We start from the raw sequence: 15020 nt of genomic DNA on the forward strand, positions 1-15020 counted from the left end.
TTAAGCCCTTTGTCTCAGTGCCGGATTAACATAGAAGCTAAGCAAGCTATGGCTTAGGGCCCCACTCTCTTGGGTCCCCACAAAAAAATTAAAGGGGAAAAAACCCGGATGTACATTTCCAATTGTATTTCAGTTCAACAATTACTTGGATAAAATACATATTTTGTTATGTGCAAATGGCTTTATATACCTATTAGCTCCATAAATTACCAGATAGCATACATTCAATACAAAAAACAGCAACAATTTGTTGTTGACAAAGGACAGCTGGACATATAAAGGGCCCCATTACCTTCAGTAGCTTAGGGCCTCATCAAACCTAAATCTGGCCCTGCTTTGTCTTCTCCAAGACGTGAAGCCTGGTTTTATGCAATTTATGCTGATAATATCGTTTATGCCATCTGTGACTGATACTATGAACATCTGCAATTTGTGTTCTTCTGTTTACAGGGATTATATATTATTATTATTGTTATTGTTATTACTGCTACTGCTACAGAAGTGCTCCTCCTCCTAAAACTAGGCACTAAGATCAAGTTGCTGCCCCTGAACACTAGTAGTGGACTTGAAACAAAATCTCCTCCTTCAAGGGATGCTACAGCCACGTTTCAAATGAATATGGCCAGCTGAACAGACTACTTGGTGGGGAACTCCTGCAAGCCCTGTTTGAGCTATAGATGCAGAACGCTGGAATACAGAGCCAATTCTTGTTCGCACCAATGGACTGAGATCAGATGGTGAGAGCTACCTGTGAGTTTCATGCTTTCCGCCTACAAAGAAGCGCTTTCTTGTGGGAATCGTGCAATGCTGTGGTGCTAAAGACTCACAGCTCCCACCAGCCTTGGGTAGTATGGGCAATTGTTAGGGGTGATGGGAATTGCAGTCCACAAACATTTCGATTTTCTTCAGTGCTTCCTGTGTATAGTTCTGCTAGCTTAACCCTACTTACCCTGTTCTTCAGGATGGTTTCTGCTTCACAACTCTTTGTAAACTGCTTAGAAGCCTATTTTGGCATTAAGCAGCCTAAAAATATAAATAAATTAAAAAATCTCAGCAGTACCAATCAAAACATGATTTTATTTTTTTCCAGTTTTGAACAAGTTTACAATGAACACATTAAAGGACATGCTGGGAGTATCATTATATTTTATTACTGTTCCCAGTCACGTAATTATTTGTTTCCAGTGTTTGATTAGCAAGTTTCAGCTAAAGCCTTCAGCATGACAGACTCCAAACAGTAGATCATTAATAAAATCACAGTAAAATACATTGCAGCAGACAGCCTAAAATAAATTATCGGCCCAGAACCTTCATCTATAACACCTCAAAGGCCTGGGGGAAAGGTTTTTCACCAGGAGTCCCATCTCCCCACCCCGCCGCCCGGGCAAAAGGCTGGGATTTTATTTTATTTATTTCTTTTTTAATTTTTTTATTGAATGTTTTCACATAACAAATTATTCCAACAAATCATCTTCATTATATTTTCCCCTCCCCCTCCCTACGACTTCCCTCAGCTCCTCTCTCTGATTTTTCAATGATTTTTTTAATGAACTGGACTCCTTGGCAGGTTTTGAATAAACATACACAAACATTGTTGCTAATATAATAGATAACTTGAGGATTTTTACATTTTTATAACATGCAGAGAATAATTATTTTATTTTCAATATGTTTTATTTAAATTTGAAAGAAAATACAAAGATTAATATCAGGTATCTTTTTACCAAGCTTAAAAAACTAATCTAAATAAAAACACATATCAGAAAGGAAAAAGGAAAAACAAGATGAAAAGAAAAAAGAAGAGAAAAAGAGCATCAAATTCTTCATCTGTATGTAGAAATGTATTCAAGATATCTACTCCAAGATAACAGCCAGCAAATCTACTTTCTATAAACCAGTATTATCTTAAATCCTCAAACCCAGATATCATAAGTTCATTTTCTGTTTCATGCTAAAATCGTGTAAGAAGTTTCCAGTCTTTAGTAAATGTTGACAATGATTTTTCTCTGATTAAACACATAAATGACTTAGCTGCCATTTCAGCTAAGTCCAATAATTTTAACAACCATTCCTCCACTGTAGTTAATGATTATTCTTTCCATCTGTGTGCACTTAAAATTCTCACTCTGTAATCATATACTGAAATGAAGTTTTAGCATCTTTTTCTAACTGTATATCCACAAGTCCCAGCAGGAGGAGCTCTGGCTTCAGTTGAACATTAACCTTCAAAATTCTCTGTATTTGTGTCTGCATTTGTATCCATAAATTTTTGGTTTTTATACACATCCACCAGGCACGATAAAATGTCCGGGGAATTAATTTTAGAGATGGGGCAGGACGTTAGAATTGACCTTGTTTTAAGCACTGTTCTCTAGCTATAGTCTGAACTGCTTCTCCAAGCTCCCTGATGATCCCGGAAAAGGAAAGGTTGGAGGATGGATGGCGGCTAACAGATTGAGGTTAAATCCTGACATGATAGAAATACTGTTTGGAGGGGATGGGGCAGGCGTATGTGGGGGACTCCTTGGTCCTGAATGGGGTAACTGTGCTCCTGAAGGACCAGGTGCACAGCCTGGGAGTCATTTTGGACTCACAGCTGTCCATGGAGGCGCAGGTCAATTCTGTGTCCAGGGCAGCTGTCTACCAGCTCCTTCTGGTACACAGGCTGAGACCCTACCTGCCCTCAGACTGCCTCGCCAGAGTGGTGCATGCTCTAGTTATCTCCCGCTTGGACTACTGCAATGTGCTCTACATGGGGCTACTTTTGAAGGTGACCCGGAAACTACAACTAATCCAGAATGCAGCAGCTAGACTGGTGATTGGGAGTGGCTGCCAAAACCATATAACACCAGTCTTGAAAGACCTACATTGGCTCCCAGTATGTTTCCGAGCACAATTTAAAGCCCTAAATGGCCTCGGCCAAGTATACCTGAAGGAGTGTCTCCATCCCCATTGTTCTGAGGTCCACTGAGGTCCAGCGCCGAGGGCCTTCTGGTGGTTCCCTCACTGCGAGAAGCGGAGTTACAGGGAACCAGGCAGAGGGCCTTCTCGGTAGTGGCGCCCGCCTGTAGAACACCCTCCCATCAGAAGAAATAAACAACTATCTGACATTTAGAAGACATCTGAAGGCAGCCCTGTTTCAGGAAGTTTTTAATGACTGACGTTTTAATGTATTTTTAATTTTTTGTTGGAAGCCGCCCAGAGTGGCTGGGGAAACCCAGCCAGATGTGTGGGGTATAAATAATAAATCATTACTATTACTATCCAGAAGGAGGAATAACCATGTTTACTGCCTGGGCTGACGTTACCAACCAATGAGCTCACAATGTGGTTGGGGTCCCCGGTTCAGTCCCATTCTTCTTTCAGTTCCATGTAGAACTTTGTCAGGTTCTTCACTATCTCCTCCAACTTCTTAGCCTTGGCTCTGAGCTCATCTGCCTTTTCTGTCTTGGCCCCGTTTGACAAGTCTATGGCACCCTTAGTAATGAAGTAAACATCCAGTGCAAGAAAAACCCCGGACGCCACGGCCCCTGCCACTCTAGCAGTCTTGCTCGCTGCGAGGGCGGTTCCTTTAAATGCCTCATCGACCTGATCAATCCCCTTGATTGCATTCCTGGCTACGGTCCCTACTGTACTTGCTTCCTTGGCCATACCCTTCAAGACAGGATTAGTGCTAGCCACTGCCAATGCCTCTACATTTGCTGCAATGTCTGTCGCTTTGTCAACCACTGTTGGAATGAGCCCAGCAACAGCACAACCCGAAGCGATTGCCGCTTTGGCTACTTCCAGATTAGCGTTATCTGGGGGCAGTTGAGACTCGAAACCAATTTTCTCGAGGCTCAGCACCATTCTTAGGCTCTTCTCACATTCGTTTATCAGTTCTTGCGATTTTTTCTTCTCCATTGAATGAATAATGCTCTCGGACACACCAGCAGAGACGCTAGTTACTCCTGACGCTATCCCTAAGCCCATGCCTGTGGCTGTCAGGATTAAACTTGCGCCTGCTGTTACAGGGGTCAAGGCCAGTCCCACGATGGTCAGGATACCAGAAACTGCACCTGCAGAGCTGGCAGTAACGCTGGCAATGGTGCAATCCTTATGGGTCTTGTCAATGTCGTCTGCCCTTTCCCGAAGGCTTCGGATGCACACCTCAATCTCTTTTTTCTTGTCAGGGAAATCTTTGAGAAAACGAGCAATGGCTTCATCAAGAGCTTTCTCTGAAGGCATGTTTCCTGCATTTCTGCAAATATAAATACATATTAAAAATGGGGCTAAAAGATAGGTCCCCTTCCCCCCCAAAATTTCCTGCATCCCCTACAAATCTGTGCTTCCAGAGAAAGCAGACATAAAACAAATGTGGGTGATGCATATAATTACAGAAACACGTAGAATTCAGTATTTTAACTGAACATCTCTTAGGGAAAATGGTCTTCGGATGCAATTCTAAAAAGTGGCGGGGGAGGAGAACAAAAGGCAGGGACCCAACACATCCAATGCTCTGCTGGGCTCTTGCTAGAAGGCAGAAGTGATGGTGCTGCTCCAGTGCTCATCTCCTGTTTTGTTTTGCATTTTTATTCACTTCCTGAGCTCCAGAATTTGCATTGCTTCCCTCCTGTTTGGGGGCTTATTTTGGGAGAGTGGGTAAGCTACGGGTCCTTTAGATCAGTATGTTCCTCCAACCGGTTCCTTGCACACACCCTGACATGAGAGCAGCTTAATGCTTTGGGGGTTTCTGAAATGCTGGAGAGGAGATCTATGAGGTTGGGTTTCCCATTCTGTCTGCAAAAGAGTAGGGTCGGATCCTATGGTCCCTTGGGATGTCCCACCTAGGATGGTCTGGAGGAACATGGAGGCACCTGGTGAACTGGGGCTGCTAACACCCCTTGGAAGATGGGGAAAGGGGCTGCCCTCTTTTTATTCTGCACAATATCCCTGGTCTTCAGGACTCAAAACAGGATCAGATAATAGTCTTTCTCCGTTTACTCAGCTGGGAAGTGTGAAGCCTCCCACTACTTTTTTTCTAGTTTATCACACGCACACACTTTTCAAGTTTATACATTTCACTAGTTTTATACATTTCACTAATTTGACATTCATTTTGACATTTCAAAACTTGACTTCCATCCCCCTCTTTCTGCAGTTCCTTAAATTTATTCTTCTGCATATCCAAATTAACTTAATTTGCTCATTTATTCATCATCTTTAAATATAGACTCTTATAACACTACAGGTTGTTACAATAATCCTGCCAATGTTTTTATCTGTAAATATTCAATAAACCATTTACATTCTTTTATTAAAAAAAATTGTTATATTGATTTCTTATTCTTCCGGTAAGTTTCACCATTTTTGCATATTCCATAATTTTTTGTATCCATTCTTCCTTTATTGGGACTTCTGCATCTTTCCATTTTGGGGCAAATAACATTCTTGCTGCTGCAGTAGCATACATGAATAAGTTTCGATACATTTTAGGTAGTTCTGTCCCTATAATTCCCAAAAGAAAAGCTTCTGGTTTGTTTTGTTTGTTTTACAAAAGTTACTTTAAGCATCCTTTTCATTTCATTGTATATCATTTCCTTTTCCAGTAAGCTTTGACCTTACTACAAGACCACCACATACTATAAAAAGAACCTTCTTTCTCATTACATTTCCAACACTTACTTGATTTAGATTTATACATTTTTGAAACTTTACTCAGTGTTAGATACCATCGATATATCATTTTCATATAATTTTCTCTTAGACCATAGCATGCTATAAATTTTATATCCATATTCCACAATCGTTCCCATGCTTCCATATCTACAGTCGTACCTTGGAAGTCGAATGGAATCCGTTTGGCCTCCAAAACGTTCAGAAACCAATGCTCAACTTCTGATTGGCTGCAGTAAGCTCCTGCAGCCAATCGGATGCCCCGTCGGACGTTCGGCTTCCCAAAATAGTTCGCAAACCATAACAATCACTTCTGGGTTTGTGGCATTCGGGAGCCAAAGCGTTCGAGAACTAGGCTGTTCGAAAAGCAAGGTACGACTGTATATTATGACCAATATCTATTGCCCAATGTATCACTGAGGATTCTGGGAGATGCTTTGGGCTCCTTTTATATGCAATGAACAAAGGTAACAATTAGAATACCGGCAGCTTGAGAACTACCTTTGGAATTCTGACATTCTCCAGCAGCAATTTGGGCAGGTGCCACACAGTTACTGAATGGTAAATCCACTCTTCTCAGCTTGAGTGTACTTTCGTCTGGAACGGAAAACAACTAGATAGTAAGGATGAAGGTGAACCAAGATAAGAAATCTCCCAATGAAACTAACTTCAGTAATATCATTGTAATTCTTACAAACATCTGAACTTTGTACTTTAGCCATGTCTGTAAGCTCTTAGGACTGAGCTAGAAAATACTTTTGACCAAAATTTGCATTTATTATAAATATTTTTGCACTGCACTTCAGTAAGAGTTGCCATGGTACGTTTTCGGGGGGTGGGGAATGCAAATACAATTAAAATACTAATTTATTTATTTTTATTTAAACAGTTTATATACTACTTATCTACAATGGTCTCTAGGTGGTATGCAAACACACAACACATAAAACTGTTAAAGCCGTAAGTTCAGACTTAAATTAAAATGCCTGCTAGATTTTATTTTTTTAAGTCATTGGAAGTTCAGTAGGGAGGGAGCTTGTCTGACCTCAACGGGAAGGAAATTCCACAAAATTGGGCCCACAATAGGAAACATGCAGTTCCTTATGCATACAAGCCATGCATCCAAGCCGTTGGGGATCACGAACTGTGGCTTCCTCCAAGATTTAAATAATCATAAAAACAAGGGGGGGGAGCAGAATATTTTTAAAAATATAAAAGGAAAGGAGAGGGACTAGCAGATTTAAAACTACGTCTGAAAAAATAGGAAAGCAAATGTTTTACCTGGTACCAAAATGACAATGGAATCTGTGCTAGGTGGAGAATGTGAACATACCATAATTGAGGTGCCCATCCTCTGTTCCCCACCCACTACACCACACGGGACACAGGCAGTCCTTCAAGTATCTTGGCCCCACAATGAGATACATTTTAAAGGTCAAAACTTTTAAAATTGGGTAATTGAGCCTACAGACTGACTGGAAACATAATCATGTCAGCCAGACTCCCCCAGCTTGGGGGGCTCTATACCTGTTTTGAACTATATCTCCCTTCAGTCTCAGTAGGTCCAAAATTATCCCCGGGTTGAAGAAGGTTGTGTAACCCATTTAACTAGCTAGTATTTCAGCCCAGTGATATTTCCCATGCAAAGGAGAGAATGACAGGGCTATCCTTTGTCCCTAATGCTCTTTGCTTTATCTGTCAAGCCATTTGCAAAAGCTGTTAAGAGTGACTCCTAGCATAAAGGATGCTGGAATCTCTTTCATTTTTGCAGTACAGTGGTACCTCGTGTTATGTACTGTCCCCCTTACAAATCCTTTGGGTTACATGCTCCGCTAAACCGGAAGTAGACACCCCTTGTTGCGAACTTTGCCCCAGGATGCAAGCGGAAATCATGCTCCGGCGGCGCAGCAGCAGCGGGAGGGGTCATGCTACAAGCAGTTTCCAGTTATGAACGGACCTCCGGAACGGATTAAGTTCACAACGGGAGGTACCACTGTATGACATAACATCTAGGTTCAAAGGTAACTTGCACAAAATCAAGAATTAAGCCAACCAATTTTTCTTTTAGGATTCAGGAAACTATTAAGTATGCCAGTGCAAATGTTTATGAAAGTACCTAGGAGGAATCCTCATCATTTCAAACAGGGCCAATCTCTTAGAAAACAATTGCATTAAGCTAATTAGATCTATTAAGGCAGAGTTTAAAGAGTGGGGGAAAATTAAAGCTATTGTGGTTCATGCAAATCCACACACTTAAAACGGTTGTGTTGCCAAAGCTCCTGTTTTACTTTCAATCTAAACCAGCGATAATCCCCAGGAAATTAATTAAGAATTGGCAGAAGATACTGAGTGAATTCATGGGGAGTAGCGTCAAAGGCCAACATCTTAGGACAGGGATCTAAATGTCTCGAAACAAGTGTCATAATAATTGTGCAGCTCAGTTACAATTTGTTCATTTCTTACTTGATCCATCATGTCAAACCGAATGTCAGGCTTTAGGGGGGAAATGGACCTAGAAAGCTATACCCCAGAAAACCTCCAAACTAGTGCCTGCACAAGTTTTGGACAACAAGTCCCATTAGCACCAGTTGCCATTGTTTGGGTAATTCAAAACATCTATAGCAGGTGTGCAGAACCTCTGCTCTGCAGGCCAGATTTGGCCCAGCGTGAGTCCTACTTTGACCTATGAAGCCATTTCCCCCAAACCATGCCCACCTGCTGCACACCTGACATCATATGTGATGTCATGTATGGGGCAGGTATGAGGATGAGGATGTGTATACCGCCATACATCATAAGATTGCAGGACAGTGCACAGAATAAAATACAGGATAAAAACAAGTAAATAAGTAAAACAAAACAATACCGCCCCCCTTCCCACAGACACATTTAAAAGGCTGTAGAATATTAATCAGCCAAAGGCCTCGTTGAAGAGGAACGCTTTTGCCTGGCGCCTAAAAATATATAATGAAGGTGCCAGGTGAAGCTCTCTGGGGGAGAGCATTCCACAAACAGAGAGCCACTACAGCAGGCATAGGCAAACTAGACCCTCCAGATGTTTTGGGACTACCATTCCCATCATCCCTGACCACTGGAACGGTTAGCTAGGGATGATGGGAGTTGGAGTCCCAAAACATCTGGAGGGCCGAGTCTGCCTATGCCTGCACTACAGAGAAGGCCCGTTCTTGTGTTGCCATTTTCCAGACGTCACATGGAAAAGGCACACAAAGAGGGGCCTCAAATAATGAAGGCAGAGGCCAGGCCAGGTTTATATCAGTGCCGACTTTTCTTATATTCCATTTCTCATACTCAGGGGAGGGTGTCCATGCTAATGTCGTGAAAACAGCAACACTCATGCCCAGGAGGAACTTATCAGCAAAATGGTGGTGAAGTTTTTAGAAATATGCACACAACACAAAAAGGGCAAAAAAAAACTAAGCAAGAAATTCCATTAACAGCCCTATGACTAACGATCATGTCTAGTCAGCACAGAAAAACTACTGTCATTTAAAGGGGAAAAAATGTAAAATCAGCAGGGAGGGGGAATGGAATGGAGTACTCTGGGGGAGGGCATGGCTGGCCTAATTGTACAGGAGCTCATACTTCATACTGTAGCATTTTGATGCAGGCCCCACCTGTTAAGTTTCCAGCAGAGTAGATGTGTTAGTTTGTTGTGGCAATGGAGTCTTAGCACCATAAAGACTAGCACAGTTTATTATAGACCACAAAACTTAATGTCATAATATGTTTTTCGAAGTGCCACAAGACCTTCTGTTATCTTTGCCCTATTTGTAGCGTCTTTACTGCTCGGTTTCAGCCGTGTGGCATTTTGTAGCCACTCTGCCACATGCTCCCAGGCCCAGCGCTGGTTTTGAGTTGGCAAGGGGACTTTCATCACTCATTTACACTGACATCTTTTTTTTTTAAATTGAAAAATAACTAAAACAACACGTCTGCCCCCTTTTTTTGTAATGTACACAGTATCTTTTTTGTTGTTCTGTTTTGTTTCCTACATGGGTACTATTTACTGTTTCTTCTTTTACGGTGTCTTATCTTACTCTGCACACTTGTAATTTTGTACTAGTTACACTGGCATTGTTGTGATGGTGGCAGAATTGGGATGTGGAAGAGGACCAAGAGCTTTTGTATGATGGCATGTTCCCCTCTGCTCCCTTTCAACAGCTCTCTTTACAGGTTACATATAAAAGTTTATTATTATTATTATTATTATTATTATTATTATACAGGGAGGTTTACAACACACACACACACACACACACACACACACAATGAATCACTTAATAAGAATAATAAAAAACAATAGGTTGTTTAACAGCTTCCTCTAGAAGGTACTCTTAAAGAAGTGAAAGCATTCACTAGAGCCCCCTGCTGGTTGGAAGCATCTGCCCTTAAGGCTCTTATTGTTGACTGTGAAGGAATCTATATGGAAGAAAAGAGGAGTTGGGAAAGAGGAATTATCCCTAGTGGGGAAAACAGCGAAAGCCCTGAAGGAGGATGGAATAATCTGAGCTGGGGCTGGGTGTGGTACAAGCAGCAAAAATGCTGCAGGATATATCGTTTTTAATGGAGCATGAGGGACCAGGGCCAGGCTGCATGTTTCATGGGAGAACAGGGTGGGCTTCCGTAGCGGCTATGCAGGCACAACTACTTTCCCAGCCTCAGGGTGCTGGAATCAGAAGAAACAGAAGCTTCAGCATCTGACAGAGGAAAACAGAGGTAAAATAGGCACTGAGGAAGTTAAACGAGGGAGCCACACTTTGTTTCCACCAAAGAAATGTGGAACTCCTTGTTTCCCCCCATGTATGCCGTTTCTGAGTATACTCAGCCATATACACGTCCTCAGTGCCATATATTTCTCCTCTTCTGTTGTTAACTCAGCATCTCACGCAAAATACTATCATATTTGGAATTACGAAATTCAAAGAGCATTGTTTTGGCCTTAAAAATTTAAGTTAGGGAGAAAAGCTCCAGCTTTGGTTGATAACTCAGTACACATAAACAGAATGAACTCCCCCAACCTGTTCAAATAATGTGGAAATAGTTACTGCTTTTATTGAGCAGGTGCAGTTTGATATTACATGTGTAGCAATGAACTTGATTGCCAACCTAAACTCTCCCACCAGCCTGTTCCACTTGCCTATAGCATAGATGTGGCACCTGATGCCCTCCAGATGTTGCTGGACTACAACTCCCATCGTCCATGACTGTTGGCCATGCTGGATAGGACTGGTGAGAGTTGTAGGCCAATGACACCTGGAGGGCAACAGATCTTCTCTCACATCCACCAAGAACCCACAGGCTGCAGCCTAGGTGTTCCTAATAAAACAACCACAGTAGCTCACAGGTGCCACACCTGCCGATAAGGAAGCTGGAAGTGGATCAACTCACCAACCTTTTTCTCAGTTTTGCTGCAGGAAAATGAAAGCTATCTTCAATTCTCTCCAGTAACCTTCTCTTTCTCTTTCTATCTCTCTCATACATACACCATCCCTCCCATCCTTGGTAGCTGTTGATAGGAACAAAGGAAAGACGAAAGCAAACACACCCAAAGGGCTGCTCTTTTTGACTGTAACCCAATCATCCTCATCTGCTAAATTCGGGGTGCAGGGTGTGGATTCCCATGAACCCAAATTGCACCACCAGCACACAAGAGTAAGGCTCCAGCAGGTTTGGGGGAGTCCAGTGGCGTGGCGGGGGGGGCGGCCGCACCGGGCGCAACATCTGGGGGTTAGGGTTAGGGGGCGCAAATCCACGGGTTAGGGGGTGCAAATTACTTGCCTTGCCCCGGGTGCTGACAACCCACGCTACGCCACTGGGGGAGTCACAAAGTTTGCAGGAGGACCAAAAGCAACAGACTAAGCATGCGAAACCAGCACGGAATCTCGATTTGATTGTTGGAGGGGAAACAACAAAGCTGTGTGTACGCGTGTGGAAATGGGGTTTTCAAGGCGGAGGCATAGCTGGCTGGAGCAATGAAAAAGAACAAACCATGGGCTCTGTCCGGCAGCGTTTTGTGGCAGGTTCCCCTCACCTCCCAACTCTCGGATTGCCATGCAATTCTCCTCCAAAACCTATTAAATATGCTATTAGACTCACCTTTCTGACTTCCGACTGCCTGTTTTCTACGACACGGTGGCTCAAAGATGTCTGAAGCAGAGATGAAGGGAAACCGAAACTGAAACGCGGGCGGACTTCGGGCTTGTCGGGACACGTGAACACGCGAGAAGAACCCAATGGCAGGAGATGTTTGCCGTTTGGACGCAGGGAGGAGGGGGGGGGGATTAAGTGCCGCAACAGAAGCTCGGTCCACGGTTGTATTTGTTTTGAAAGACGAGAGGGTCTCCGCCAGAGCGCGGGGCGAGCAAGAAACTAAGTTGAGAAGGGGAGGAGGCTGGTGGACGAGTTTATGAAGGAAGAGCCCGGGGATGAGGGGGGATGCGAAGAAGAGAGGCTGCCTCCCCCTGCGCAGTCGAAGGCGCGGGGAAAACCCGTGCTGGGGCGCAAATGGGCATCCAGGAAGACCCACGGATTCCACAGGCGCGGGCCTCTTGCGGGGAAGTCGCTGCGGCTCCTCGTGGCGAACTTGCGGAGATTGAAATCCCAATTTATTCCAACAGGAAAACCCGCCATTCCCCGCCCCCCGCGCATTTCCTGACAGCACTTCCAACAATTGTCCAGTAGCTTTCCTGTGCATGGATAAGCTTTCCTGTGCATGTACGCAAGCTTATCCAAGAACAAACTTAGTTGGTCTCTAAGGTGCTACTGGACAATATTTTTATTTATTTCAACTGCGTCAGACCAACACGGCTACCTACCTGATTCAAGAACGCAGTTTAATGTTGCAAACTTACTGTTCAGCCTTTTTCAGACGGATAGTGGCAAAATGATTGTAATTGCTTGCTTGCTGTATTTTCCATGGGAAAATGCTCAGATCAGCTATCCCTGACCTTTCCCCCAACAACAACAATAATAATGTATTGTTTATACCCCTCCTGTCTGGGTTTCCCAAGCCACCCTGGGCAGCTTCCAACAAAATATTTAAAATACAGTAAAACATCAAACATTAAAAACTTCCCTAAACAGGACTGCCTTTTCAAATGTCTTCTAAAAGTCAGATAGTTGTTTATTTCCTTGACATCTGATGGGAGGGCGTTCAACAGGGTGGGCACCACTATCAAGAAGGCCCTCTGCCAGGCTCCCTGTAACTTCACTTCTTGCAGTGAGGGAACTGCCAAAAGGCCCTTGGAGCTGGACCTTAGTGTCCTGGCTGAACAATAGGGGGGGGGGGGAGAACAGGCCAACTACCCGTGCAGAGCTAGAATGTGGGATCCAAATAAACAGTCAATAAAACCAATCACTTAAAAATGCTCTAAAACGTTTCAGGAGGGAGGGACCTGGAAAGGGCTTTAACAGATATCTCCATTTTGTTATAACTTACCTGTAGGAGTAATGGACACTAATAAGTGACCTGGAGTGGGTAGTGATATTGAAACTCCGATTACTTGGCCGCATAGATAACTCTCATGCTTGGTGGAACTTGAGCAGTTCCTGTCCAGCCCTCTGAATTCTTGTTTCTCTTACTATTCTTATTTTTTCCAGATGTTGGGAAATCGCCCATTATACTGAGGGTTGCCAACACAGTTAAAGCATCAGAAGGAAGGGCAGATCAAACGCATGGAAAAACAGTATTTACAGCCTGCCTAAATACTGTAAAAGAAAGGACCAACCAAACTTCACAAGGCAGGAAGGAAGTTCTGCCTTGTGAATTAGAAAAAAAGAGAAAAACTTACTCTGCATCCCAGCCAAATTTGTCTCTGAGGCAAGCCAGATGGCGAATGCAGTGAGCAGGCAGGCTTACATGGAAGGAGGTGGTTCATCAAATGTCCCGGTCCTAAGTCATTCAGACTTAGTTGCTTATTAAACCAGCAATTTGCTTTGCACCTGGAAAGGAGCTCCAAATCCCAGACACCAGGGAGCTCTCCTCCTGCTGCATTTTTCACCCCTTGCAACTTCCAGACCTGCCCATTGGGACTGGTAGGGCAGAAGGCTGGGAGACTAACAGCAGGTGGCGCCAGAGTCAAGTAGTTTTCTGCACTAAGCCAGTTTCTACACATGCCCCTTTCTATCTGCACCCAGGCAACCAAGAGGCATTGTCAGAATTCCAAGGACACATTGCAACCAGGTAAAAACACTTAAGGAAGCACATGAAGTAGGCCTGGTGTGTAGGTGTATGGGCTGGGGAGAGTCACATGGGTCAGATAAGAGAGGCCTGGTGGGCAGCATTGCTGGGCTTGAGTTTCTCCACATCTGCCCTAGACCATTTCCAGAGGTTGCATGATATAACCTGTGCCTCTTTAAGGAGGCAGAAGCTCACCGTAAGACTCCCTTGGCTGGCTTGATGTAATTTGTCTGAGTGACTTAGAAGATCATCCAGCTGTTTCCACTGGGTGCCGTGTAGGCCAATTTGTTAACTAACGGAAAAGATTTTATATCCTGCCTTTCTAGCAGTGTATAAAGGCAGCCGCAACCACAATCCATAAAAGCAGTGTTACAGGATGATGTTACAGCAGTAAAACAATTACAGCTATAAAAAGCCAGGAGAGCCCTAACCCAGTAGCAATAAAAACTGCAGAAATCAAATCAAACAATGGAAACACCTAGAGTAGAAAACCAAACAGAATACTTAACTAGCAGAACTAACTTCTAACCCCTCACAACTTGGGTAAATGGGGCAAACTTTTGCCTGGGACAGACAACAAAGATGGCCCCAGGCCAAGTTTAATAACTGGGGTGTAAGTGCTTTCTCTTGAATTGCCTCCTGCCAAAATGACAGCGCAGGGAAGTTATAAAATAGCCTCCTTAATGAACATGTTGCAGTAGCCAGGTCTGGATATAACTAAAGGCACACAAGGCCTTTCATTTCCTTAGTCTTGAAGTCTGTGCTAGTGTGTTTACTGGGAACTCGACTGCTTTCATCGCATCTCATCCAGAGAGGTCCTGAGGTTAATCTGAGATGCAGATTACAAACCAGATTCCAGTCTTAAAATGGCACATGGGGAAAGGAACGGGGCATTGCATCAATAAACAGCCAGCTTTCTTACTCCCCAATAATGAATGGGTTTCATTTATTTATGAAAAAGATGCTCCTATCAAATCACACCCAAACATACATGATTATTAAATAATAACTCTGAAACTCTTTCAAAATATGTAAACAGCACTTGGAGAACAAATCAGAAGTTTAAAGCTGGAAAGGCAAGCTGTTCCTTGAAAGACCCATGGGAAACTTGCTAAGTAGGAACACCTTCCTTACTCAATGCCACTTCACACTTCTTCTTTTTAAG

The 15020-nt window shown here is 43.3% G+C and overlaps 1 protein-coding gene and 1 long non-coding RNA gene across 4 annotated transcripts in view; both read right to left on the reverse strand.

Moving 5' to 3' along the window:
- Positions 1–1062: 1062 nt before the first annotated feature.
- On the reverse strand, positions 1063–12358 carry LOC310658618 (apolipoprotein L6-like). 3 transcript variants are annotated; one of them, XM_083400843.1, is made up of 3 exons: positions 11773–12358; positions 6157–6252; positions 1063–4240 (listed from the first exon to the last, which is right to left on the reverse strand). In XM_083400843.1, the coding sequence occupies exons 2-3, from the start codon at positions 6171–6173 to the stop codon at positions 3346–3348; spliced, it is 912 nt and encodes a 303-aa protein (XP_083256969.1). In that variant the 5' UTR covers positions 6174–6252; positions 11773–12358; the 3' UTR covers positions 1063–3345. The 3 variants fall into 3 exon arrangements, with proteins under 3 accessions (XP_083256969.1, XP_083256971.1, XP_083256970.1); XM_083400845.1 differs by lacking the exon at positions 11773–12358 and adding an exon at positions 11601–11622; XM_083400844.1 differs by lacking the exon at positions 11773–12358 and adding an exon at positions 11069–11134.
- LOC310658645 overlaps positions 1063–15020 on the reverse strand; it is a 151625-nt gene continuing 137667 nt past the window's right edge. Inside the window, exon 2 of the long non-coding RNA XR_014502401.1 lies at positions 1063–2929. This is a non-coding gene — a long non-coding RNA (uncharacterized lncRNA). The remainder of the gene's footprint in view (positions 2930–15020) is intronic.

The sequence above is a fragment of the Podarcis tiliguerta genome, assembly GCF_965153285.1.
Source record: "Podarcis tiliguerta genome assembly, chromosome: 10".
Classification (NCBI taxonomy): domain Eukaryota; kingdom Metazoa; phylum Chordata; class Lepidosauria; order Squamata; family Lacertidae; genus Podarcis; species Podarcis tiliguerta.